Source organism: Carlito syrichta, unplaced genomic scaffold (assembly GCF_000164805.1).
Source record: "Carlito syrichta isolate Samal-C Ts95f unplaced genomic scaffold, Tarsius_syrichta-2.0.1 Scaffold303625, whole genome shotgun sequence".
Lineage (NCBI taxonomy): Eukaryota > Metazoa > Chordata > Mammalia > Primates > Tarsiidae > Carlito > Carlito syrichta.
In genome coordinates, this window is record NW_007247721.1 from 615839 (window position 1) to 643640 (window position 27802).

The following is a 27802-nucleotide window of genomic DNA, read 5'->3' on the forward strand; positions in this document are numbered from 1 at the left end:
AAGAGCCCCCAGAATGAAGGGTCTCAAACTACAAACCTAGATATCAAGACATTAATGGAGAGATTAAAAAGAATTGAGGAGACACAAGAAGAAACTAGAAAGGAGCTGATATCTGAGATAACAGTAATAAAGAATATTGTGAACGAAATAAATAACAAACTGATAAGCATGGAAAGCAGAATTACCCAAGCAGAAGAAAGAATCTCACAGCTTGAGGACCAAAATATAGAATTAACCCAAACTCTTAAAAACACAGAAAATAAGCTCAAAAAGACAGAACAAAACCTTCAAGAGATGAGCGATTACTTCAAGAGGCTGAACCTAAGAGTAATTGGCCTTCCTGAGGCAAAAAGAGAGACAGAGACCACACTGGAACAAACTTTCCATGAGATCATTCAAGAAAACTTCCCTTATCTAACCAGTGATGCAAAAATTCAAACACAAGAGATTCAGAGAACCCCTGCAAGACAACAAATGAGAAGACCAACTCCTAGACACATAATAATTCACCTAAACAAAGTAGGCATAAAAGAAAAAATCCTAAAGGCAGCAAGAGAAAAAGGCCAGATCACCTACCATGGAAGACCAATCAGAATAGCAGCAGATTTATCTACAGAAACCCTGTAGGCTAGGAGATCTTGGAGTCGTATCTTCAAAGTCCTAAAAGATAAACAATTTCAACCAAGAATAACCTACCCAGCCAAGATAAGCTTCATCAGCGAGGGAGAATTAAAATCTTTCCCAGATACCCAATCCCTAGGAACTTATGCTGCCACCAAACTACCTCTACATGAAACACTTAAGAAAGTACTAAACACAGAAGAAAAGGAAAAAAGAACAACGTTCTTCACAAGAGTAAGGAAAAATAATAAAATATACATGAACCAACCCCAAAACCAAAAGAAAGAAAAAAAACCAAGTGAAAGAACAACAACTCTATAAGAACTCTATGATAGTAACGAACTCTCATATTTCAATAATTAGCCTGAATGTGAATGGACTAAACGCACCACTGAAAAGACATAGAGTGGCAAAATGGATAAAATATCACCAGGCAACAATATACTGCCTTCAAAAGACCCATCTCACTAGAAAGGACATACACAGACTCAAAGTAAGAGGATGGGAAACAAATTTTCAGGCGAATGGAACCCAAAAGAAAGGAGGAGTCATGATCCTAATTTCAGACAAAGCTATCAAAAATTAAAAAAGATACAAAGGGCCACTACATAATGATAAAAGGTTCACTCCATCAACAAGAAATATCTATCCTAAACATATATGCACCCAACATAGGTGTGCCAATTTTCATAAAGCAACTTCTAGGAAAACTAAAGAAAGATATTGACTCTAACACCAACATAACTGGGGACTTTAATATCCCACTCACAACCCTAGACAGATCATCAGGACAAAAAATCAGCAAGGAGAGTTGGAACCTCAATGTGACTCTGGACCAAATGGACTTAACTGACACCTACAGAACACTCCATCCAAAGACCACAGAATACACATTCTACTCATCACTGCATGGAATGTATTCTAAGATCAACCACATAATTGGCCATAAAACAAGCATAAGAAAATTTAAAAAGACCGAAATTTTACCATGCACCTTCCTGGACCACAGTAGAATAAAAATAAACATTAACACCAACAAGTTCCCCCCAAAACCTACAAAGATATGGACACTAAACAGCATGATGCTAAACAACTCCTGGGTCAATGATGAAATCAAAACAGAGATCAAAAGATACCTGGAAACAAATGAAAATGAAGAAACATCTTACCAAAATCTCTGCCATGAAAGCTGTAGTAAGAGGGGAATTTATATTCCTATAAACGCACATGAAGAAAATGGAAGGATCACAAATTAACAGCCTAACAAGTCACCTACGGAAGCTGGAAAAGCAAGACCACAAAAACCCTAATTTCAGCAGAAGAATCCAGATCACCAAAATAAAAGCCCAAATCCAGGACACAGAAGACAAAAAGATAATACAAAAAAAATCAATGAAACAAAAAGCTGGTTCTTCGAAAGGATAAACAAGATCGATGGTCCCCTAGCTAGACTGACCAAGACAAAAAGAGAAAACCCGAAATAAGCACAATCAGAAACGTAAAAGATGAAGTCACATCTGACCCTGAAGAAATACAAAAGATATTAGAGACTACTATGTACACTTGTATGGAAACGAACTCGAAAACCTTAAGGAAATGGAGGACTTTCTGACATCACACAACCTACCTAGCTTGAAACAGGAAGAAATTGAGACCCTAAATAGACCAATAACAATCAAGGAAATCGACTACGTAATAAGAAAATTACCTACAAAAAAAAGTCCTAGTCCAGATGGCTTTCCAGCAGAATTCTACAAGACATTTAAGGAGGAGCTGATACCAATCCTATTGAAGGTATTCCAGGCGAATGAAAAAGATAGAACTCTCCCCAGATCATTTTATGAAGCCAACATCACATTGATACCCAAGCCAGGTAAAGATCCAACAAAGAAAGAGAACTACAGGCCAATATCTTTGATGAACATAGATGCTGAAATTCTCAACAAGATCCTAGCAAACCAGATTCAACAATACATCTCAAAAATCATCCATCATGACCAAGTAGGCTTCATATCTGGGATGCAAGCCTGGTTCAACATTCGTAAAACAATAAATGTAATTAAATATATCAACAGATGTCAAAACAAAAACCACATGATTACATCATTAGATGCAGAAAAAGCTTTTGATAAAATCCAGCATCCCTTCTTGATAAAAACCCTCGAACATCTAGGCATACGGGGAACAGACCTCAAAATAGTAAAAGCCATCTACAAGAAACCCACAGCCAGCATACTCCTAAACGGACAAAAATTGGAACCATTTCCCCTGAAAACTGGAACAAGACAAGGAGGCCCACTCTCACCCCTCCTGTTCAACATAGTATTGGAAGTCCTGGCTCGAGCAATCATAGAAGAGAAGGCAATCAGGGTTATCCAAACAGGAAGAGAGGAAGTCAAGTTATCACTCTTTGCAGACGATATGATTGTGTACCTTGAAAACCCAAGAGAATCTGTCATAAACCTCCTCACACTGATAAAGGCCTTTGGCAAAGTCTCAGGATACAAAATAAATACGCAAAAGACAACCACATTTCTTTACAACAATAATAAACAAACAGAAACCCAAATAAAAAGCACAATTCCATTCACAATAGCCACAAAAAAAATGAACTACCTTGGCATCTTCCTAACCAGAGACGTGAAAGACCTTTACAATGAAAATTACAAAACACTGCTCAAAGAAATCAAAGATGACACAAACAAGTGGAAAAATATCCCATGCTCATGGATTGGAAGAATCAACATTGTGAAGATGTCCATCTTACCTAAGGCAATCTATAAATTCAATGCAATACCCATCAAATTACCAGCAACATTCTTCTCAGACCTAGAAAAAACAACACAGGAATTCATATGGAAACACAAATGTCCAAGAATAGCCGAAACAATCCTCAGCAAAAAAAACAAAGCAGGTGGTATCACATTACCAGATTTCAAACTTTACTATAAAGCTACAATCATCAAAACAGCTTGGTATTGGTACAGGAACAGGCATATAGATCAATGGAATAGAATTGAGATTCCAGAAGCAAAACCTGAATTTCTCAACCAACTCATCTTCGACAAAGCCTCCACCACCTACCACTGGGGAGAGGAGAACCTATTCAGTAAATGGTGCTGGGAAAACTGGCTGACCACATGCAGAAGATTGAAACAGGACCCCTATCTATCCCCATACACAAAAATTAACTCCAAGTGGATCAGAGACCTAAATGTAAAACTTCAAATCACAAGAATCTTAGAAAATGAAGGACATACCCTCATGGAAATTGGAACTGGCATTCAATTCCTGAACAAAATTCGAAACCCACAAGTTATAAGAGAGAAGATAGACAAGTGGCACCTCATTAAACTGACAAGCTTCTGCAAAGCCAAAGAAACCATCAAGAGAGCAGGGAGACAGCCTACAGACTGGGAAAAAGTATTTGTCAACACCAGGTATGACAAAGGCTTAACATCTTGGAACTACAAGGAACTCAAATGTGCTGAAAGGAAAAAAACAAAGAACCCTATTATAAAATGGGCAAGAGATATGAACAGACACTTCACAAAGGAAGACATCCAAGCAGCCAACAGACACATGAAGAAATGTTCAACATCACTAATCATCAGGGAGATGCAAATCAAAACCACACTGAGATACCGCCTAACTCCAGTCAGAAAGGCAATTATCAACAACTCAAAAAATAACAGCTGCTGGAGAGGGTGTGGTGAAAAAGGAACACTTCTACACTGTTGGTGGGAGTGTAAACTAGTGCAACCTCTGTGGAAAGCAGTGTGGCGATTCCCAAAAGCTCTAAATATCAACATCCCATATGACCCCGCAATCCCCCTACTGGGAATATATCCGGAAGAACTCAAGTCACTCTATAAAAGATACCTGCACACATACGTTTATTGCAGCATTGTTCACAATAGCAAGAACCTGGAAGGAACCATGCTGTCCATCAAAAGAGGACTGGATTAAAAAAATGTGTTACATATACATGAGGGAATACGATGCAGTCATAAAAAAGAACAAAATCATGAATTTTGCAGCAACCTGGATGGAACTTGAGTCTATAATACTTAGTGACCTCTCACAGAAACAAAGATCTGAGTTTCACATGTTCTCACTCATATAGTGGACCTTGAACATCCAATGTAATACTATAAGAAAATGACCGACAGTGGTGGGAAACTATGGGGGAGGAGGGAGATGCGATTAATAGTAGTAAATGTCTGTCTGGGGATGGGGAAACACCTCTTATCAACAAGGGTGCCTGAACGAAACATATTTGTATACCTAACCCTTAACTGTACCCCACATTATCATAATAAAAAATATTGATTATTAAAAATAATAATAATAAAATATATAAATAAATAGTGGCAAATGAAAACATGTTATAGCAAAAATCTGGGGGTAGAGCTAGGTCTCTTACAATAAGTCAAATGTGCTCTCCACTTTAATCAGTTGTAAGAATAACTTTCTGGGTAAGGGTGTGGGAAGTGAAGTATCAATTCAGGTAGATGCGTATATAAATTTTCCCTTGTTTGATTTGCTTTAACTCTAAGAATTTGGGACTGTATTTGTGGAATAAGAATTTCTGTACCATTAGATTTACTCTTAATTCTGAACTTAGCTGAGCAAAACTAACTTAAAGAATATAAACGATATAAGTTTTTAAACATGCAATGTTCAGTTGAGGTAAAGCTAAAAATATAAAATTTTTAATAGGCCGGGCTCGGTGGCTCAGCCTGTAATCCCATGCCTTGGGAGGCTGAGGTGAGTGGATTGCCTGAGCCTGCAGGTTCGAGACCCGTCTGGGCAACCTGGCGAGACCTCATCTCTACAATAAACCAAAAATTAGCCAGGTGTGGTAGCGCACGCCTGTAATTCCAGCCACTTGGAAGGCTGAGGCAGAAGGATTGCTGGAGCTCAGCAGATTGAGGCTGTGGTGGCTGGGAGCAGCCACTGCACTCCAGTCTGGGTGAAAGAGTGAGACTCCAACTCAGAAAAAAAAAATTTTTTTTAATGAAATTATCAGGTGAAATGACCCACTCAAATTTATTGGTATCCGTCACATTTTTTGGGAGGCTGAGGCAGGAAGACTACGTGAACCCAGGAGTTCGAGACCAGCCTGGGCAATATAGCAAGACCTCATCTCTATTAACAAAAACAAAAAATAAGGTGTAGTGGTGTGTGCCTCTAGTCCCAGCTACTTGTGAGGCTGAGGCAGGACTGCCTGAGCCCAGGGGCCATGGCTATAGTAAGGCCATGAATGTGACACAGAACTCCAGTCTGGACAACAGAGTAAGACCCCAACTCAAAAAACGAAACAAAAACAACAAAAACCACCCCCTCAAAACAACTTATTTCTCACACAAGAACAGTTAATAATAAATATAACTTAAAATAAATCAGATAATAAACAAACTTCTTTCTATCAAGAGGAAGCCAAAATGGATTCAAAGTAGCCTCTTTATTCTGGAGACAAATACATCATTTACATGGAGTTGCTCTACACATGTTAATAGTAAGAATAAGAATGCATATGTTACATTTTTCAAAATTACTTCAATGTATTTTCATTCAAATTTATACTGCTCCATAAACCATGAAAATTGGAACACATTACAAAACAATTTTTTTTTTGAGTTGGAGTCTTACTCTGTTGCCCAGGCTGAAGTGCCATGGCACGCTCATGGCCACCCCAGCATCAACCTGCTGAGCTCAGGTGATCCTTCCACCTCACCCTTCCAAGTAGCCGGAACTACCATGCGCGGCTAATTTTTTATTTATTATTGAGATGAGATCTCGCCAAGTTGTTTGGGCTGGTCTCAAACCTGCAGGCTCAGGCAATCTACTCGCCTCGGCCAAAGTGCTGGGATTACAGGCTGAGCCACCAAGCCTGGTCCACAAAACAAATTTTAAAAATAAAGAATATCTAAGCCAGGTGCAGTGGTTTATGCCTGTAATCCCAGGACTCTGGGAGGCTGAGGTGGGAGGATCCTTTGAGGCCAGGAGTTCAAGATCAGCATGGGCAACAAAGTAAGGCCCGGTGTCTACAAAAAATAAAAAATTAGGTGCAGTGGCAGATGCATGAAATCCTCACTACTCAGGAGGCCTATAATGGGGATGATTGCTTGAGCCCAGTAGTTCAAGGTTCCAGTGAACAATGATCACACCACAGCATACTTCAGCTTGGGCAACAGAGTGAGGCCCTGTCTCTAAAAAATATTAATAATGATAAATACAAAATTAAAAAACCTAAACAAAACCAGTTTGACTACTCCTTGACAGTAATTCTTGAAATTACCTTCAGAATACATATTTTCTGAGCTTTGGGAGAATAAACTTTATGTTTTCTTCATTTTCTAAAAGGACAAAAACTGATACAAAAAGAAATCTTACCGTTGTTAAGTCAGTATTTGGAGATAACGTGCAGGTCAATACGCGGTCACCAATATTCTGTGGATTTTGTTTCAGAAAGCTGTACATTGACCGAGCAGATTCAGGACTATCTAACTGAAGAATTGCCTTTGGAAAAGATTAAAGAAAGTATGAATAGTTCTTTAAAAATTAAAAGGAGAATTACCATATCATACAGCAATTCCACTTTTCAGTATAGATGCTATAGACCCAAAGGGACTGAATACAGGGACTTGAATATATATTTGTACACCCAAGTTCACAGAAACATTATTCATAATAGCCAAAAGGTAGAAGCAACCCAACTGTCCACCAATAGAAGAGTGGATATACAAAATGTGGTATATACACACAATAGAAAATTACTCAGCTTTAAAAAGAAAGGAAATTGACATATTCCATAACAAAATAAACCCGAAAGACATGTCAAGCAAAATAAATCAGTCATGAAAGGGCAGATGCAATACGATTCCACAATATTAGATACCCAAAGTAGTTAAATTCATAAAAACAGGAAGTAGAATGGTAGATGACAAGGGCCGGGGAGGGAGAGATGAGAAGTTATTGTTAAAAGAATAGGAAGATTCAGTGTGAGAAGATAAAAAAAGTTGTGGAAATGGATAATGGTACGAATGCACAATGTGAATGTATTTAATGCCACTGAACTGACACTTAAATATGGTTAAAATGGCTAAGTTTTTATGTTTTACAAATGGTACAATTTATGTTATTTCACCACTATATATATATATATATATATATATATTTTTTTTTTTTTTTTTTTTCTTTTTGAGTCAGAGTCTCACTCTGTCACCCAGACTGGAGTACAGTGGCCACTCCTGGCCACTGCAACCTCGACATCCTGGCTCTGGATGTTCCAAGTAGCTGGAACTACAGGTGCACGCTACCACGCCCAGCTAATTTTTTGATTTATTGTAGAGATGAGGTCTCACCAAGTTAGCCAGGCTGGTGTCGAACCCGCAGGCTCAGAAAATCCACTCACCTCAGCCTCCCAAAGCTGGGATTACAGGCTGAGCCACCGAGCCCGGCCTTCTTTTTTTTTTAATCTTTAAGTTTGAATATATTTTTCTTTCAGGCTTCAGATATGTGAATACAAAGGTAAGATTACTCTTTATTTCAAAGAAAATAAGATAAAACAATCCTTAGAATGTTGCATAGAGAAGGCAAATTTGAAGAGGATGGTAGGTATTCTTTAAAATAGAGGGGTAAAGATGTCTATAGCCAAGGTTCAGAATTCCTACATGCCATCTGTGCCCCACCTTCCATTCTATGTCACACTATTTCTAAAGTAGCAAACATGCTCTATTTATCAGTTAGAAGCACATCAAAGAAATTAATACTTACCCTGCCTTTCTAAGTACTATATGGCTGACTGAAATCTAATTTTAATGGACATATAGCTAAAATACATATAAAATACAGAAGACATACCAAATGTAAATAGATGAATAACTTTTGGTTCTTCAAGGAAAGAAGGAAATTCATGAAAAATAAGGAATGATTATTCAATTTATACTTTTTTCCATATAAATAAACAACAGACCTAACTTTATGTGTTTTATGGATGTAAGGGACTTTTAAAAATATCAGGTGATATCCCTTTCACTTACAAATAAATGTAAAACAACTTAGCCAAGGTCACAAAGGTAGTTAAGGTCAGAGCCAAATGAACTCTGGTCTAAATGTTCCAGTAAGATAACACTCTTTACATTCTATTACCTTTCTTCCTTGAGTAAGCCTGACTTCTCCTAAAATCTAGGAGTTGTGAACCGAGAGAGGTGATCTCTTCTTTCTTACCACAATCCAACAGAAAGCATCCTAGTCTATTATAATTCTGCTAAGTGGCTGAGTAATATTTATTTATAGGTGCTTCAGTTCAGTAGGCGAATTAAAAATTGTAGACTCAGTTATATATTCTTTATGTAACACATAGTTAAATTAGGAAGGACACTGCCTTGCTAAGCTATGGTGTGGCCAGGTTTCCTAGCTTTGGCCCCTTCCCTCTACCACTTTCTCCTTCTAATTTATTTTCTAAATAAACTATATTTTCTAATCTTAAAAAAAAAATGAGTGAACTTGTTACCTTGTTTTTATTATTTATCAATACATGGTGATCCACTTTTCCAAACTGAAGTCCAACACAAAGTACACATTGAAGTCCATCTTCTGGTAAATTATCAAGATGTACAAATCGGTCATTAATTTTATCTATATTTGCCTGTAGTTTTTTTTTTTAAAAAAGACAGCATAGGAAAAAAAAAAACACACACAGAGCTGAAGCATCAAACTGTAAAACAGATTAATAGTAATTTACTATTACAGAGGTCAGATGATGCCCTCTCCCAAGAGTAAGAAAGTGACTACATAGAAGATAGTGAAGCCCTAATTTTAGATATGAGTAATTAGTAAAGCAATATGCTAAAATGGAAGAATCAGCATTTCTTCTATCAACATAATGTTTATCCAAAACATCTTAAGACAGGATATTGACCTATTTGGCCATTTAGTATGCACTCCAGTATCCAGAAAAAATTTTCACATTAAAGAATCCCATAACCCGTTATTTCTTATTTTTATCAAGATAGCCCATCTGACATCTCCATCACTGCAATATCTTAAAATCAGTACTAAGGTTTTCTTTAAGTTTTTTTTTTTTTTTGAATTGCAGTCTCACTCTGTCACCCAGGCTGGAGTGCCGTGGCATGCTCACAGCCATCCCAGCATCAATGAGCTGGGTTCAGGAGATCCTTCCGTCTCAGCCTTCCGAATAGCTGCAATGACAGGCGCACACTACCACACCTGGCTAATTTTTTTTTTTTTTAAATTGCCCAGGCTGGTCTTGAACTTGCAGGCTCAGGCAATCCACTCACCTCGGCCTACCAAAGAGCTGGGATTACAGGCTAAGCCAAGGAGCCCAGCTGGTTTCCTTAGTTTTTAAAAGGAGAACAAATAAAGTAATCAATAAATTAAACAAGTATACAAAAGCATTTAAATGCGAAACTCACCTCTGGGTCATTTTCTTTAATCAAAGTTGTAAATATAGCTTCCTAAAAAGCCAAAACAGAAAAAGGCTGAAGGTATAAACTCTTTTTCATACATATACTTACTTAGTCAAGATTTATAATATAATAATCTATACAAGTATGCATTACACTGTATTTCATAAAATGAGGCAGCAGCAGAAGTTCTGTTCCTTTCAAAAATCTTTCCCTCTTCCTAAACAAGTCATCAAGTCCCACTCTACCCATACAATTTGATTTTTTTCTATTCTTCTAAGAATATTAAATTCAAATTATAAAAGAAAAGTTAACAAAGAAGAGGATGAGGAGGAACAGAGATACAGGTAAATAAAAAAACAACACAGTAAGTGTACTGCAATTTAATGCTGTTTAATTATGCATAGTCCAACAGAAGCAGCAAACAAGGATGTCAAAGCTGGCAAAAGATAACTAACGGAAGGCTTTGTATGCAGGACAGGAACTTGGATTTTATGAGACCATGGTTTCTAAACATTTTTTTCTTTTTGACACTACTGAGATGCATAAAACAATCTCACCAATTGTATCACACTAGAGTGATTCCCAATGAAAAACCTTTTCAAATTACATGCACTTCCACCTTCCTCTAGAGTTCCTAATATCTCTACCTCATGCTTCTTAGCAGGTGATAGTAAATGTTCATAGGACAGAGACAGAAACACTGAAAAGTTTTTACATCAGATAAAGGTAAATTTGACAGATTTGAATTTAATGTCAGTCTCAAGGCTTTGTGGAGAAAGGACTTGAGGGAGATAAAATTGAAGGTAGAAAGTACAAGGGACAATTATTTTGGTGATCCAGGAAGGGTTCTTACAAGATAAAACAATGATAATGATAGGTGGGATAAGGAAAAAGGAACAACCTCCACTGAGTTAAAACAGACGAGATCTAGTGAGAAATCAAATATAAGAAATGAGAGAAAAAAATTTAAGATAATCTCCATAATTCTCACTTGGATGACAGGGTATGGCAGTGAGGTAAGAGTAGAGATGAAAAGCCTGTTTTCAGACAGTATTCAACTGTTTTCCCATCCCAACATACATGAGAAACAGGATTCCCTCACTATGAAAGTTAACTCTCAAACAGTGGGACAGGCAATTGTTGAGGGATAGCAAGAAGCTTTCTCCATGTCTGAGAGAAAAATGTGATTCAACAAAGTAGAAAACTAGAAAATATAACAAACTATAACAAATCTGATTTTTAAAATTTAATAAAAATCTAGTAAAGATGGTAGTAAGTCTACGATTTACCTCATCTTTTATGTTCATGTTTTCAGGAGTCATACTTATTGAGAGTTGATTTCCATCCATTGATATTGGGAAGGAGGTATAAAATTTTACCATAGAATCTGCAGATTTTCTATTTATTTCTATATATGCCTTTAAAAATAGAATTTATGAGAATGAAAAAATAAAACTTAAGTTACTTTATTTCAAAAATAGGCTTACAACTATAAGCAAACTAGAGTAAAATGAACAACGTAGTAAATACTTTTAAGATAAAAAATGCAGTCCTCAGAAAATTGAGGTCCATACACTAAGAATATTACAACCATGAACAATAAGCAGTTAAAGACAGAACTCATAATACTAAAGAAAGAAACAAGAAGCAGTATTCTAGTAATGGACATTTAAAAAAACTCTTATTTTATTCATCACTATGCACAGTACCTAGAGCAGTATCTAGTATGTAGTACACACATTTTTAACCAGTATTAAAACTTGAGTAAACAAACAATAATAAAATATGAGAAATGAAGAAACAAAAAAAATGTGTAACAATTGATTTTTCATGTTACTTTTTCATAGCTATAAAATTGTAGCTCCATACATTTTGGTTTTAATTTTCATACATAGGTTAAGTAAAAAGGTTGAGCCTTCTTCCATATACGTAATAACTAGCAAAGTAGAAATCTATGTTGTTTATAAGTTTGTTTTAATGAATTATCTCTTTATGCATTGGACAATCTACTTACTGAACTTTTAGCATAATATGAATGTGATTTTTTCAACTTCCATCTTGCTTTCTGTTAACTTTAATTTCATAAATGTTTACAGTATTTGTATAATCGAATCAGTTATTTTTCCATGTAATCTCTAGAAAAGTATTACATCTCCAAATATCTAATAATTCTACTCATTCTAATCAAAACTGGGGCAGATAATAATCTAGGTTTAAAGTTCAACCACATAAAAGTACATAATACAATGCTTTTTAGTATGTTTACTGAAACGTGTGGTCATTCAAGTAATTTCTACTTTTAACATAACATGAAATTACATATATTTCATTTGTACTCGTTCTCCGCTCCTACTGTTTTCTCAAGCACACTGGATCTGATTATCACCAAACATACATACTACTCTACTTTTAAAGATCTCTAGTGATTGCCAACTCCTTTCTAGCATAAGAATACTACTTCCCACCATCCTAATGGTGTCGTTTCCAAAATACCTCTTTCCTGAAATCTCATCTTCCAAAAGATACTTTCCACAAGTTATTAACAATAAACTTTAATGTGCTGTTTTAAAATTATGAAATACATACTTATTACATACTTATGAAAAACTTAGAACACACAGATAAACTTAGATTGTTGTAAGTACTGATGACATCATTTGTCTGAAAATGGTTATTTCCCATTTGAGTATCACTGGTAAAGGAGAAGAAAGGATAAGAAATACGAATAAAAGAGTGATCTACAACTCTTACAAGTCATTTAAATAACTCTTTATTAAGCATATTAAAAATGTAAAATATTTCTTTCTTCTTTTGTAGAGAAGGGGTCTCACTATGTTGCCCAGGCTGGTCTCAAACTTCTGACGTCAAGGCGATCCTTCTGCCTCAGTCTCCCAAAGTATTGGGGATTACAGGTATGAGACATCATACCTAGACAAACATTTTCCTACTAGACTAAAATTTGTAGTAAAACTTTGAAAACATTAGTAAACAATTCCTCCCCTTCATTAAAACCATGGCTGAATAGAACAGCACTAAGACAAATAATATCTGTATTTTATATTTTTAAAATCCCTTAGCTTGGAAGTTTAATTACTTTGAGATGCTGCTTTTAAACCTTTCTTTCAGTTTTGTGAATGTAATGCTTTTCAAAACATGCTTGTAAAAAACATAAACAGATATAATCAACTCTTACCTTTTTATGAGATGATAAAATCAAAGTATCCTTTAAATCACCAAATGGTTTTGCTAAGTTATAAACTTCTTCTATAGAATATCCTTTATTAGGCAAATTTGAAATAAGTACCACACACATTTCCTCTGTTTCCTTCAAAACAATTTTAAAAACCTGATATTAAAATTTCTTTAATGCTTTTATTTAAGTTTATGCTGTACATTATGTTATGTTAGTACTCAAATTGCATTTAATACTGAGAAAAGTCTGATAAACTCAGGAGGCTGGTCTGCACCTCAAATTAAAAATAAAACCAATACAAATTTGCAAATGTATGCTTTCCAAATACACAGAAATCGTTGCAGTAGTACCATCCGCCATCTAGTCCAGGTCTGTCGGTCACTTTTTTACCCACTGTTTACAAACACAAGTTCACCTGTCTCTGACTACAACTTCTTCCACAAGTTCCAAATGCGTATGTACCCCTCCTGAATAAGATAGTCGCTTTTAGGCAATATAAGAAAGTTCCTTAGCATTCTTGCCTCACAACCTAATCCTTAATGCAAGTATTTTGTTTTTTGCTATCCCTTCTCTCAGATCTATTTTATTCTTCAAGAGGCCTATCAATGTCAATTTTTCCTTTTCCGTATATTTGGGAAATTCCTAAAGGTGTCCTATAGTAAACTTTGCAATCTGGACTTTTATTTTAAAAAGGTAGGAAGTTATAAATTGTCATAAACTAGTTGAGAGTGATTCTAACTAGCACGGCAAGTGTGTATTTTACATTAATCTAATATACACAACTGGAGCTTCAAAATCATCTTCCTAAAATAAAATAAAACATACTATATACTTGAGGAATGGATCTACCAGGCAAAAATAAACTTAGGTTTAACACCTGAATGGTCTCAAAAAATCTAAACCAGTAAAAACTAAATTGATGAAATTTTAATATATTTATTATAACAGATAAAACAATAAACAAATTATTGAGTAAACTTTATGTCCTTTAAATAAAACGGCAAACCCCACTTGCTCCTCCAAAAACGCAAAGAACTAGTATTCTAAATATTACTGTATCTCCCATTTGCCTCCAGGAAAAAAAAAGATTTCACAAAATTCTATTGCTTCAAATTTGACAAACTGTTGTCTCTCAAAAGTCCATTTTGGCTTAACATATTGTTCTCAGTGAAAAGTAGTCTTCAAAAACATATTTATTGATAACCTGGGTCCTAATTTTTGTGACTTACTCGGCAACTCAAGATTTTTGAATTAAAATAATTCTCCCCATAGTTTAAAAAATAATACTTAAAAAGTCACAAATGATTGGCATTTTTCACCATGTCAAATACTGTAAAATGTTGAACAGGGTTTATAAAAAAATTTATTTTGTCAAAAGTTCTTAAGCTTTAAAGAAATAAATAAAATAAAAAAACTTACCTTGCTAACTGGTTCGTTTTCTGTGGCCTCCAAAGCAGCTTAAAGCAAAACAAAACAAAAACTCATGCAGATATATATTTTTAAATCAAGGTTCCACTTTACACCACAATATGAACAGCAGCTACATGGAAATATATAATGGTAGCAAATAGCTACAAAGGTGACAATAGCTTTTAAATAATACATTTAAATTTTACTTCTTTTGTGATCAAAATTTCAGAATAATCAAGATAGAACGAAGATCTGAAGCACAGTATTCTTTTTTTTTCCCCCCAAATGAGACAGGGTCTCACTGTGTTGCTCAGGCTGGAATGCCTCACTGTAGCTTTCAACTCCTGGGCTCAAGTGCTCCTTCCACCTCAGTCTCCTGAGTAACTGGGACTATAGGTGCATGCCACCATGCTCAAGTAATTTTTAAAAATTGTAGAGATGGGGTCTCACTATGTTGTCCAGGCTGGTCTCAAACTCCTAGCCTCAAGCAATTCTCCCACTTGAGCTTCCCAAAGTGTTGAAATTACAGGGCTAAGGCACCTTGCCCAGCCATAATACTCTTAATCTCATTTAGGTGTGGCACTGGTATTGAAATAAATATGTGTGTGTGAGAGAGATAAAAAATTAAGTGCCTTTTTTCTTAAAATTTTAATTTCTCTTCTACCTTTAACATAAAAGAACAAAATGTTTATTGACCTACCTGAAATAGCTTCTTTAGCACTATTTTCAGTGACTTTGGCTTCCATACTGGTCTTTATTTCAGAGTTTCCTGCATAAAACAGTCTGTTTTAACAGTCTAGTAAAATACTAGAATAATTAAACTAATGAATCTAAACAGGAATTTAAGCTAGTTTATCTTGTCATTTTAATCTGACTTACATCAAACCTAATAAAAACCTACCTTTTTTTCCTTTGAGGATTTTTAAGCAAAACTTCAAAATATACCTTGGTTGTACACCAAAAAGTCCTAAAGAAAATACAGTACTGAATGAATGCATTTCAAGCTTACCTGGTATAGTCACAGGCTTACTGGCAACTTTGTTTTTAACATTTCCAGCCTTTTTGGCTTCTAGAGACTTCTTTCCACCAGTTTTTGCTTTTAAAAGTAAAATTGAACCATTATCTAAGGATCTGTTCAATCATTTAGCATTGTTTCATATTAATGTATTAGTAAATTAGTATGACTTTACAAAAGCAGCTATTTCCCATCTATTCATTATTTCTATTTATTTTCAACTACCGATAAAATTAAAGCAAATTTAAGCTGAGATACAATTTTTTTGGTGATCTTAAATGAGCCACACATTTAACCCTCATGTGGCAGAAGCACAACATAATCATACAAATAAAAAAATCCTATTTTGTAATTTCTGCAAAGATCCATTGAAAGTAGTCTACTGGAAAAGATGTTACTAAAACTATCATGTTAGTTCCAATGTGCTACGTTTATTTTAAATATTTTATAATTATTCCATTTCTTTATGGGGGGAGCATTCTCTTTTTTTTTTTTGAGTTGGAGTCTCACTCTGTCGCCCAGACTGGAGTGCAGTGGCTGCTCCCGGCCTCTGCAGCCTCGACCTGCTGGGCTCCGGTGATCCTTCCGCCTCAGCCTTCCGAGTAGCCAGAATTACAGGCGCACGCTACCACGCCCGGCTAATTTTTTGATTTATTGTAGAGATGAGGTCTCGCCTGCCCAGGCGGGTCTCGAACCCGCGGGCTCAGGCAATCCACTCACCTCAGCCTCCCAAAGGCGCGAATTACAGGGAAGCATTCTCTTAACATGAAAAAGATTTATCTTCCTACAAGTAACAAACTTCAGAGGAATTATACAAGTTGGGGAAGGAAATAAGAAGTGACAGCTCTAAAAAAGGAGTAACACAAAGATTAAACCATTAATGGGGGGAAATGACAGAAGCCTGTGATTATAAAAGTGTCAAAAATGCATAGTTATATAGCTATATATGTGTTTGTGTATATATATATCACTGTATATGTATATAATTAAATATATGTATATATAGTTCGCTGTATATAGTTATATAGCAATATAACTGTATTATTATATATATAAAATACAGCTGTGATTATATACATGCAAAAAAATGTATCTACAATGGCAGATACTGTCAAAGACCAAAGAGCCAACAAATAAAATTCCTATATGAGTTGGCTTTTAAATATCAAAGAAATATTCACTAAATTCTTCAAGATGTTATTAGACGCTAAACATTATTATACAAATTTTAAATTTGCTTTTTATATTTTATTTATTATATCCTGTAAGGCAATGTAGAACAAACTTAGCAAAATCTCTCCTCCCCAATAATCATACCTGTTTTGATTGAAGCTTTATTACCTTTAGCAGCAACCGTTACCACAGATTTTACAGAACTTGATTTCCCTAGATCACAAAAGCTGCAGTCAACACCGGTTTACTTAACTAGCATTGAAAACCCCCTCAAAAAAACCACACAGAAAAAGAATTTAAGAAAAACAGACTATATATATATGTTTTTCATTTAGTAAATGTTAATACTGAACACCTATGAACTGTGTATCAAGCTCCATATTAGTATGCAAACATAAAAAAAGACAAGAAAAGTTCACATTTAGATTGTTAATATGTAAACAAATGCTTTAAGATATATTAAAGTCACTTGCAATATGCAATATGGGCAACAATTCTCCTCACAATTTGCAAATAGCACAAAGATCAGCCTCAGCACACAATAGACTATCTTTTATTCAAATTAAAAAATGCTATCATCCTTGGGGGCATAGGCCATTTTCCAAATCTAGAAATAATAATTTCTTCAGGAAGAGAAAGATACTGAAATAAGAATTCATCTCCCTGCTGCGGGATAGGATAAACATCCTTAATTCAAAAATCTGAAATGTTCCAAAATCTGAAACCTTAAGCACCAACATGACACCAAGTGGAAAATTCCAAGTGGAAAGTATTTAACATGAACTTTAATGCATATACAAAATTATTTTAAATATTGTATAAAACTACCTTCAGGCTATATATATAAGGTTTATTTGAAACATAAATGAATTTCACGTGTAGTCTTGGCTTCTATTCCCAAGAGATCTCATTATGTATATACATGTATTTCAAAATCTAAAAAACAGAACAGAACAACAACAAAAAAAGCCAAGAACTGTCTTGTACTGTACACTGTTTTGGGCAACGATGGGATGATATGTAATATAAAAAAGAGCTGAAAATTCCTACTGCCAAGTGACATCATAGAGTTTGTAGTGATGCTAGTGCTAGTGTAAAACCTACTGCATTGCTAGTTTTTTGTTTTTTTAATAGAGACTGGGTCTTGCTATGTTGCCCAGCTTGGTCTTGAACTCCTGGGCTCAAGCAACTCTCCCGGCTCAGTCTTCCAAAGTGCTGGGATTACAGGCATGAGCCGCCATGCCTGGGCTTGCACTCCAGTTCTATACAAGTCTAGCACATAAAATTATGTGCAGTATATAATGTTTAATAATAAAAGTAAATGTTTCTATGTTACTGGAAAAACATTTTTTTTAATATGAAAAAAATTCCAAACCGCAAACACTAGTGTTTCCATTTTGATTAAGGGTTACTCAAACGATACTTAAAAATAGCATTCAGGCAGTTAAATAAACCTCTAAATGTGTGGAAAACTGGAAGCAAAATTAGTAATTACTAGGACATAAAAACAACCCCATGATTTTAACAGCTACAAAAGGAGGTGAACCTAGAACCTGTCAACCAATGCTTTCTTGACTCCCAGTTGACTAAAGAGTATTCGGGAACATCTGTATCATGGTTAAGCCACATAAAGATTGCTTTGACTCATTCCCAGTGTTTCCTTGATGTACAGCACTATCTGAATTGCTCTGACCATTCTTTGTACCTGCACATCTATTACTATTGCTTATTTTCTAGAATGGTGCTATTTATAAAGACTGTGATCATCAAAGTGTTGCAGAAAAGATCTCCAGAGAGCCAAAATTCTTTCCATTCAGAAAGCAACAGGAGAATTAGCTCTGAAAATTAGGACTTTTAACAACTAGAGAGACAGTATAAGAAAAAGCCTAGGATCAGTAGATTAAACTGAATTCCAGGTGAAATTGAGAAACCTTAGGGCACTAACAAATTTCCTCATACATATATACACAAGGGTGGTGATAGCCACAACTAATAGGAACCTTGTTAGAATAAATCATACTTTTGAAAATAATATCATACCCCCCCAAAATTTGACATCAAAACATTTACAAATCTACCCTTTACATTCAAGACAGACCACAATCTTTGTTCAAAAAGAGCAACATCAATTCTTATAGCCTGTCATCCAACTAGTCAGTTCTTCACAGGTTTTGCCACACTGCAGTAAACTAGAGTATTAGTCCACCAAACCTCCACTGATTCCCATTCACTTCCTAGAGAAGAAATATCAAACAAAGTGTTTGCTAAATAAATGCAAGATAAGTTTTCTAGCCACCCCACAACCCACCCAAATTACTGCTTCTAAGAAACTATTTGAAAATTCTGAATCTGCCTGCCACTAACAATGGAATTTGCCAGTTCAAGGCTGCTTCTTTTCCTTTTTTACATGATATGGAAGACAATTTAATACACTGATCTCTATCCATCATCTTTTTAAAGATGATGCTGCCGGCTGGGCACAGTGGCTCACACCTATAATTCCAGCCCTTTGGGACGCTGAGGTGAGAGGACTGCCTAAGCCCAGGGGTTCAAGACCAGCCTGGGTAACTTGGTAAGACCTCATCTCTACAATAAATAAAAAAGCTAGCTGGGTGTGGTGGCACACACCTGTAGTTCCAGCTACTTGGAAGGCTGAGGCGGAAGGATCGCCTGACACCAGCAGGTCAAAGCTGCTGTAGCCGTGAGCATGCTACTGCACTCCAGCCTGGGCAACAGAGTGAGACTCCAACTCAAAAAAAAAAAAAAAAGATGTTGCTGAACTGACTAGTATTTAGCAGAAATGAGAGCAAAGTAGAAAGGATTATGCCAAGGCAAAGAGGAAAAAAAAATCAGTAATTACTTAACGTACTACAGCTCAAAAAATCTACAAAGGGACCATGCTTGTCATCTGGACTATTGTGTAGAAGAAAGTAAACAGAGAGAAACCTCAGTAAAAGAGGAGGAGGGCAGTATCTGATATTCATCATGAGAAACACTTTCTCCAGTTAAATTATCTCATTCTGCTAATTACTTTATAAGAGCATTATCTACTAAATCTCATTTCACAATGAGAAATGTTAGATAACTATAAATCTCAAAGATTACTATACATTCAATACAGACTAAATTTAGGAGGCTGAGGTGGGAGGATTACTTGAGCCCAGGAGTTTGAGATCAGCCTAGACAACATGGCGAGACCTTATTTCTACAAAAAAAAAAAAAAAAGAAAAAAAAAATTAGCTGGGTTTGATGGTACACACCTGGAGTCCCAGCTACTCAGGTGGCTGAGGCAGAAGAATTGCCTGAATCCAGGAGGTCAAGGTTAAGGTGAGTTGCAAAATCATGCCACTGCACCCCAGGCCTGGGCAACAGAGTGAAATTCCGACTCAAAACAAAAAACAAAAAAACCTCACTATGTCATATGAAATCTAAGATTACTGCTGAATACTTTTTAAAGTTAACCAATATGTCTAGAATTCTAATAAAAAACCTACCTGCAGATTTGTTTACTTTGGCTGCAGATGGCTTGGCTTGAGCAGTTTTGGCTAAAATAACAAGAAAAATATTTCAATAATACATTACAAATAACATCATTTAGGTTTAGTTAAGGGCTGACCTATCAATAATTTTGAAAGCATCCAGCAAGAACTATCCTTATACTCATCTTTGTATGTCCATGGAATTATTAGTGGACCAATCCTTAGACACGAATTTAATGTGTCAAAAAGCACACAGATTGAAATCTTAACAATTGACATTCAACTCTCTTTCAGAAAGGCTGTATCAATTAATATGCCCATCAACAGGAGATGAGAGTGAGGCTTTCCCACTTCCATACACACAAAGCATACCAAGACAAAAACCTACCTTGGTAACAGAAAATATCAATCTTTCCAATGTGAAATTAAAACTGGCATGATTAAATTTTTGTTTAATTATGAGTAAGGTTGTATCAATCTTCACATGTTTAAATGTCGTCTCTGCTTCTTTCTCTACAATCTACCTATTTATATTATTTTTCAATTTATCTTTTGGGTTATTGAGGTTTTCTTGTTTGTTAGAGATCTTTACATATTAAAAATATTACTCTTCATTACATAGGTTAACAATTTTTTAAAGTTATGTAAACTACACAAAAATACTTTTTATGTACTCAAATATCTTCTGAATTGGGAAGGATTTTACATTGTAAAACTTAAAAAAAATTCTTCACATTTAAAATATATCGGAGCCAGGCTCGGTGGCTCAGCCTGTAATCCCACACCTTTGGGAAGCTGAGCTGAGTGGACTGCCTGAGCCCGCAGGTTCGAGACCCGCCTGGGCAACTTGGTGAGACCTCATCTTTACAAAAAATTAGCCGGGCATGGTAGTGCACGCCTGTAGTTCCAGCTACTTGGAAGGCTGAGGCAGAAGGCTCACTGGAGCCCAGCAGGCTGAGGGTGTGGTGGCCAGGAGCGGCCGCTGCACTCCAGTCTGGGTGACAGAGTGAGACTCCAACTCAAAAAATAAAAATAAAAATAAAATAAAACAAAACATATTGGTACCATTTATGTGTCATATTAAACCTTTGATTCAACTGAAATTTATTTTGCTGTAACTGCTTTATTTTTATCGAAAGTAAACAAAATGGCCAATCAATTTAATGAATAACTGATCTTTACCCCACTAATATGAAGTAACATAATAACTTCCTGATGTTGCATATGTTTTGGAAAATATCTCTGGACCCTCTTCTGTCCTAGTGACCTTTTCTCTATGTAACTATATGAAACTGTTCTAAATCTTTTAACTTTTTAATATACTTTAATATCTGTTGGAGATAGTCTGTTCTAATTGTTCTTCCTTTGCAGAATTTTCCTGCCTATTCATCTGTTAATTATATAAATGTAGCATCAGCTCACATCATTAAAAAAACTTACTGACATTTTCGTTAGGTTCATAATACTTATGCATTGAGAACAAAAAGCATTTTACAATGATGAGACTTGTTGTACAAGAACGTCATTTACTCATTTAAGCTTTATTTTTTGCCTTTTAATAGTATTTCAGTTCTTATCCTATCTTTTACCATTTTTATTATTGTAAATGAAACACTTTATTAGATTACCTTAGGTGGCTGCTATTCATATACAATAAAGCAACTAAATATTATATAATAACTTCAGAGAATTATGGCTAATTATAATTGCATTTTATAATTGATTCTCTTGAGTTTTCCATCATACAATTATATTTGCAAATAATAATGTATCCTACTTTCCAATTTGCATGGCTCATGACTTACTGCACTGGCTAGTGGTTATTAATTTTAGAAAAATATTCATGTTAATTCACAGAGGTGATGAACATTCCCTGTTTAGTTCGCAGCCTTAATGGGAATGCGTCTACTTTTGGTAGTTGTGTGTGTATGCATATGCATAAGTAAAAGTGCACATACACAAATATACTTTCATATTTAAGAAAAAAGTTGTCTACTTTAAGAAGTATTTTCTGAATGCTAGAAAAGGATGTTGAACTTTACCAAATATCCTTTTTGATATTTATGAATCTTATGTTCTTTTTTAATACGGTAAATTCAATTAACTGATTTTCTCACTTTAAACCATCTTTATATTTCCAATATGACCCTCTCTTGTACATAGTACATTCATTTAAAGTGCTTCCAGACATTATATGCTAAAACTTTAAAATGTAAAATTAATATTCCTAAGTGAAATTGTTCTATATTTTTATTATGAAAGCTTGTCAGCATTTAATAACTTTTTTTAAACTTTTAATTTTGAGATCATTGTAAATTCACATAAAGTTGTAAGAAATTACAGGAAGAGATCCCATATACCCTTCAATTTCCCCCAATGGTAAGATTTTGCATAACTATAGTACAATATCACAAACAAAAAACTGACACTGATACAATCTACCAACACATAGATTTTACTAGTTTTACATGTATATTTAATTCTGTAATTTTATCGTATGTGCAGATTAGTGTGACTATAACCAGTTGAGACACATGACAGTTCCTTCATAAGCATCTCTTCTAAAACCCATTTACAGAACAGTCATCTCCCTTCCCCCCAACTCCCGACAACCACGCATCTGTTCTCTAGCTCTATAATTTCATTATTTCAATAATGGGATATAAATGAAATTTTGTAACATCAAGTTAGAGATGTATTTTTTTTTTCACTCAGCATAATTCCTCCACAATCCATCCAAGCTGTTGCATCTATCAATAGTTTGTTCTATTTTATTGTCAAGTAACATTTCATGCTATGGATACACCACAATTTGTTTAACCATTTATCCACTGAAGAACACTGGATTGTTTCCAGCTTTGGGTTACTGTGAATAAAGTAGTTATAAGTATTTGTGTATAGACTTCTGCATGAACCTGAGTATTCATTTCTCTGGGATAAATGTCCAAGAGTGCAAGTGCTAGGTTATAAGGTAAGTCCATGTTTAGTTTTGTTAAGAAACTGTCATACTCTTTTCCAGGATGGCTATACCATTTTACATTCTCATGAGCATCATTATGAGTTTCTCCACATCCTCACTAGCATTTGGTGCTATCATTATTTTTTATTTCAGGCATTCTGATAGGTGTGTAGTATCCTTGTCAGTGTTTGCTATCAGTATTAGCCTGTTTTTTCTGTTTCCTTTCTTTCCATTCCTCTTTTTAAAGGAAGTTTCCTATCCTCTGAATGTCACAGAATAGCTGAAATAGAACTGGAGTTACTGCTTCTCTAATGACTTGGTTGAACTCACATGCTCACTGTTTGAACAAAGTGCTTTTAAAGGTAAAATAAATGGCCAACAAACAAGAGGTGATCTCTGGATGTTGTTAAACCCTTTTATAAACATCTTCTGAACTACTGGAATTTTTGTTTTGAGTTAGAGTCTCACTGTCACCCAGGCTGGAATGCAGTGGTATGCTCATGGCCACTGCAATCTTGACCTGCTGGGCTCAGGTGATCCTTTCGCCTCAGTCTTCCAAGTAGCCAGAACTACAAGCACACACCACCACGTCCGGCTAATTTTTAAAAAAATTTATTGTAGAGATGAGGTCTCGCCAAGTTGCCCAGGCTGGTCTCAAACCCATGGGCTCAGGCAACCCTCTCACCTCAGTCTCCCAAAGTGCTGGAATTATACATGTGAGCCACTGTGGAACTTTTGACAATAAACATTTATTACTTTTTTTCAACTGGGAATTGAAAAGGCAGAAAGAAAAAGGTATTTTTTTTTTTAAAGAGAAAAGTCATAAAATATTACAGAAATAAAATAATTCAATGAAGGATAACAAACCAGAAGAGTTTGGGCAGTATATGCTTTTCTACTGATTCACAATTATAACATTCATACAATATACCTGTATTCTTTCTCCTGTAAATTTATTCATTAAACCCTTACACTGCACTAGATATTAAAGGATACAAAAATAAAACTACAAATATTACCTTAACCAGCCAAGGAGATAGACTTATTAACTATTAATCCTAAATAATGTAGTGTACAAATTACTAGAAGTGAGATGGCGTTTTTAACCGCCTAAGAGAATCAGGGACCGTATCATGGAGCTTCACCAGAGATGGGTCTTAAAGGATAAACCAGAATTTCCTCCCACCCAAAGGAATCTTGACTGCCTTTGTATCTTCAGTACCTCGTTTTGTACCTATCAAGTAGGTACTTAAGTATTTACTAATTTAACTGAAAATGAGAAAACAATTTCACGCAAATAGCAAAATTAAACACTGAGGAACTGAAATAACATGACATAACTGAAAAATACACAGCTGAGCGTCAAGAAGTTGAAAAAGTAATCTGGAGTCAAAGGGCAAGGGGTAATTTATGCAAATCTGAAGAGACTGGACTTTATGGGTCCCTAGGAGTCGGATGATCAGATTTGCCTTTTAAGACTTTCTTTTAGAGAAAAGGTCTCACTTTATTGTCCAGGCTAAAGTGCAGTGGGGCGGTCATAGCTCACTGCAGCCTCAACCTCCTGTGCTCAAGCAAGCCCCTACCTCAGCCTTCAAAGTAGCAAGGACTACAGGCACGTGCCACTACAACTGGCACATTTAAAAAAATTTTTTGTAGTGATGGAGGGGAGGGAGTGGTTGAGCTGGACTTGAACTTCTGGCCTCAAGCAATCCTTCCACCTCAGCCTCCCAAAGTACTGGGATTATAGGAGCCACTGTGCCTGACCTTGGATATGCATCAGAGACCTCAGGGCAACAACGTGAATGAATACTGGAAAAAAGAATGGAACAAAAAAACACCAGTCAGGAGGCTATATTTAAAAGTTCAAATGTTGAGGATGAGGTCTGAATTAAGAGTTACAGGCAAGATGGAGCAAAGCTAAAGTAGATTCAAGACAGAACTAATATGAAACAGTCACTGACTGGATAAAAAGAGGCAGGATGTTACTTTAAATCTGAATTGTGTGGAACAGAAGAAAAGAGAAGATGAAGGGAAACCATGGCGGGGAGGGGAAGGGAGATGGGATTAACGGTAGTCAATATCTGTCTGGGGATGGGGAGACACCTCTTATCAACAAGGGTGCCTGAACGAAGCATATTTGTATACCTAACCCTTAACTGTACCCCACAATATCAAAATAAAAAATACTGATTATAAAAAAAAAAAGAAAAGAAAAGAGAAGATGAAGTTAAGGAATACTCATGAGTATCTACACTGGATAACTTGCAGTGATTGTTAAATGATGTAAGAAAATGAGAGGAGTGAACTTGAAGGTATACAGGTTTATTTATATGTAGGAGATATCCTTAACGAAATGGAAAGAAATCACCCAGGAAGAAAAGTGTGATGAGAACAGGAACAGACTTACACCTTCTTTTCTATTAATGGAAGATATATATATATATATATATATATATATATAAATAGAAGATAGAAGAAAAACAGCACTCAAAGGAGATTAAGGACAAGCTTTCTTTCTTAGAGGGGTAGTTTCGTATATGCAAAAGGCTTTGGAATATGCGAAAAGTTTTGAGCAAGATTTCTAACTCTTCCATGTGATCTTTAATAAAACTGTTTAACCTTTCTGAACCTATTCCCTCATCTATAAAATGAGAGAAGTATTAAGTATAACTCACAGGATGTTCTGAAAGATTAAATGAGGTAATAAATATACTACATGTCCAGTAAAAATAGCATAATTCAAGACAGACTCTCAATGTGAGGTTTCCCCCTTGTTTGTTCTCTTCCATCAAAAACTGTGTTAGTAGGCTCTTCAACTTATTAAGTCATTATTACTCTAGTCTACATGCTAAATTCTAAGTCTAAATCAAACTAACCTTGAATCGCCTTTACTCTGGCTCTGCTTTTTCTTTTTGTCAAAGAACATCTCACTTTCTAAAACACATATTATTTAATATTCACTTTATTATGTAATATTTATCATCTATTAACAAGGAAAATGTAAATTACTTGGGGACAGCAATGTCCATTTGGTCCACTGGTATATCCTAAGCATCTACACGGTGCCTCCTATCATGATGAACACATAGTAGATACCCAATAAGCAATTTTCTTTCTAATTAGTACTGGTTAAGACCTCTACAGTTTCCCTTTATGATCAGATTATGGTTTTGCTTCCTTCTTGTACTTAACTCATCCTTTTTGGTTTTTGCTTATAACCAAAATTACCTATAGAACTGCCCTAATTAACTTTTCTATCACTCTTCAATCTGAGCTGATCTCAAAAAAATATTGTACACTTTTATCTTTCTCACTGAATACTTTCTCAGTCTTATTTACAAGATCCTCCTTGTTTCTACATTTATTTTAGAGAGGAGGAAGTACTTATTACTTTTACTATGTTAGAACCATTCCCAAAATTTAGACCTTAAATTTTAAAAATTTCCCAAGTAGCCCAGGACCAGTGGTTCATGCCTGTGATCCCAGCACTTTGGGAGGCAGAGGCAAGAGGATTGCCTGAATGCAGGGTTCCAGACCAGCCTAGGCAACCTGGCAAGACCTCGTCTCTATAACAAATCAAAAAGCTGGCCAGGTATTGGTGGTGCATGCCTGTAGTCCCAGCTATCTGGAAGGACTGAGCCCAGCAGGTTAAGGTTGCAGTAGCCGTGATCATGTCACTGTACTCCAGCCTAGGCAACAGAGAGAGAGACTTCGACTCAAAAAAAAGAAAAATCCCAAGTATCCCACTTTCAATGCCATGCAATTGGCTGACTAATGAACATCTTTAGTAAATACTGTTTGATAACTGAAATCGGCATTAAAATCTAAGGTCATGATTTTTACCAAATTCAAAGGAACCACAATGTCTATGTTTTCCAGTTGTAACAATGTTATCACACTCTTTTAATAAAATCCATCCAGCCTGCAGAAACCTTGAGACTTTAAAAAATTATTTAAAAAATTTATTTTCTCTTACTCACTACAAAATTCTATATAATAAAATGCAAATTTTACCCTTCCACACAATTAAAATTTACCTTTTCACACCAAATCCTAATTATCCCAAAGTGACTCCCAATTGTGTTTTCTCAATGGCACTTTCAATCTCTCCAATGTATTCAGTCTATATGAGAATCTCAAACAATAGTGAGTGGTTCCTTACTCCCTACAGTCATTTCCCAGAGTCTGCACCAATTATTACTAGGTTTTATGCAGAAAAAAATGGAATATACTTTAGTTAAGCTTAGGAAACAACAGATTAAACAAAGCTATAAGTTCTCTTTCCTGCAGGACTTCATGAAATCAAACTGTTTTGTGGGTTATTTTTTCAAACGAAGAAAAAAGTCGCTATAACCCACATAGCCAATTTTATCTTATCCAAAATATCTTCCATGAATAATTTTTTCACACAATACATTTTGAGAAATGCTATTTATGAGGTTAAATTTAAAACCTTCCACCAGACATGGTGGCTCACACCTGTAATCTGAGCACTTCGGGAGGCCAGGAGTTTGA

General features: G+C 35.4%; 1 protein-coding gene across 7 annotated transcripts in view; it reads right to left on the reverse strand.

Moving 5' to 3' along the window:
• ZNF638 (zinc finger protein 638) overlaps positions 1 to 27802 on the reverse strand; it is an 89381-nt gene that overhangs the window by 23624 nt on the left and 37955 nt on the right. For 4 of the 7 annotated variants that reach the window (XM_008058766.2, XM_008058765.2, XM_008058764.2 and 1 more), the window contains exons 11-20: positions 20344 to 20394; positions 16994 to 17062; positions 15671 to 15757; positions 15362 to 15430; positions 14671 to 14708; positions 13252 to 13383; positions 11348 to 11476; positions 10065 to 10106; positions 9143 to 9277; positions 7021 to 7146 (exon numbers count right to left, since the gene is read on the reverse strand). In XM_008058766.2, coding sequence (XP_008056957.1) covers positions 7021 to 7146; positions 9143 to 9277; positions 10065 to 10106; positions 11348 to 11476; positions 13252 to 13383; positions 14671 to 14708; positions 15362 to 15430; positions 15671 to 15757; positions 16994 to 17062; positions 20344 to 20394 — 878 coding nt within the window. The remainder of the gene's footprint in view (positions 1 to 7020; positions 7147 to 9142; positions 9278 to 10064; positions 10107 to 11347; positions 11477 to 13251; positions 13384 to 14670; positions 14709 to 15361; positions 15431 to 15670; positions 15758 to 16993; positions 17063 to 20343; positions 20395 to 27802) is intronic. The other 3 variants (XM_021712716.1, XM_021712717.1, XM_021712718.1) reach the window with 3 other exon arrangements.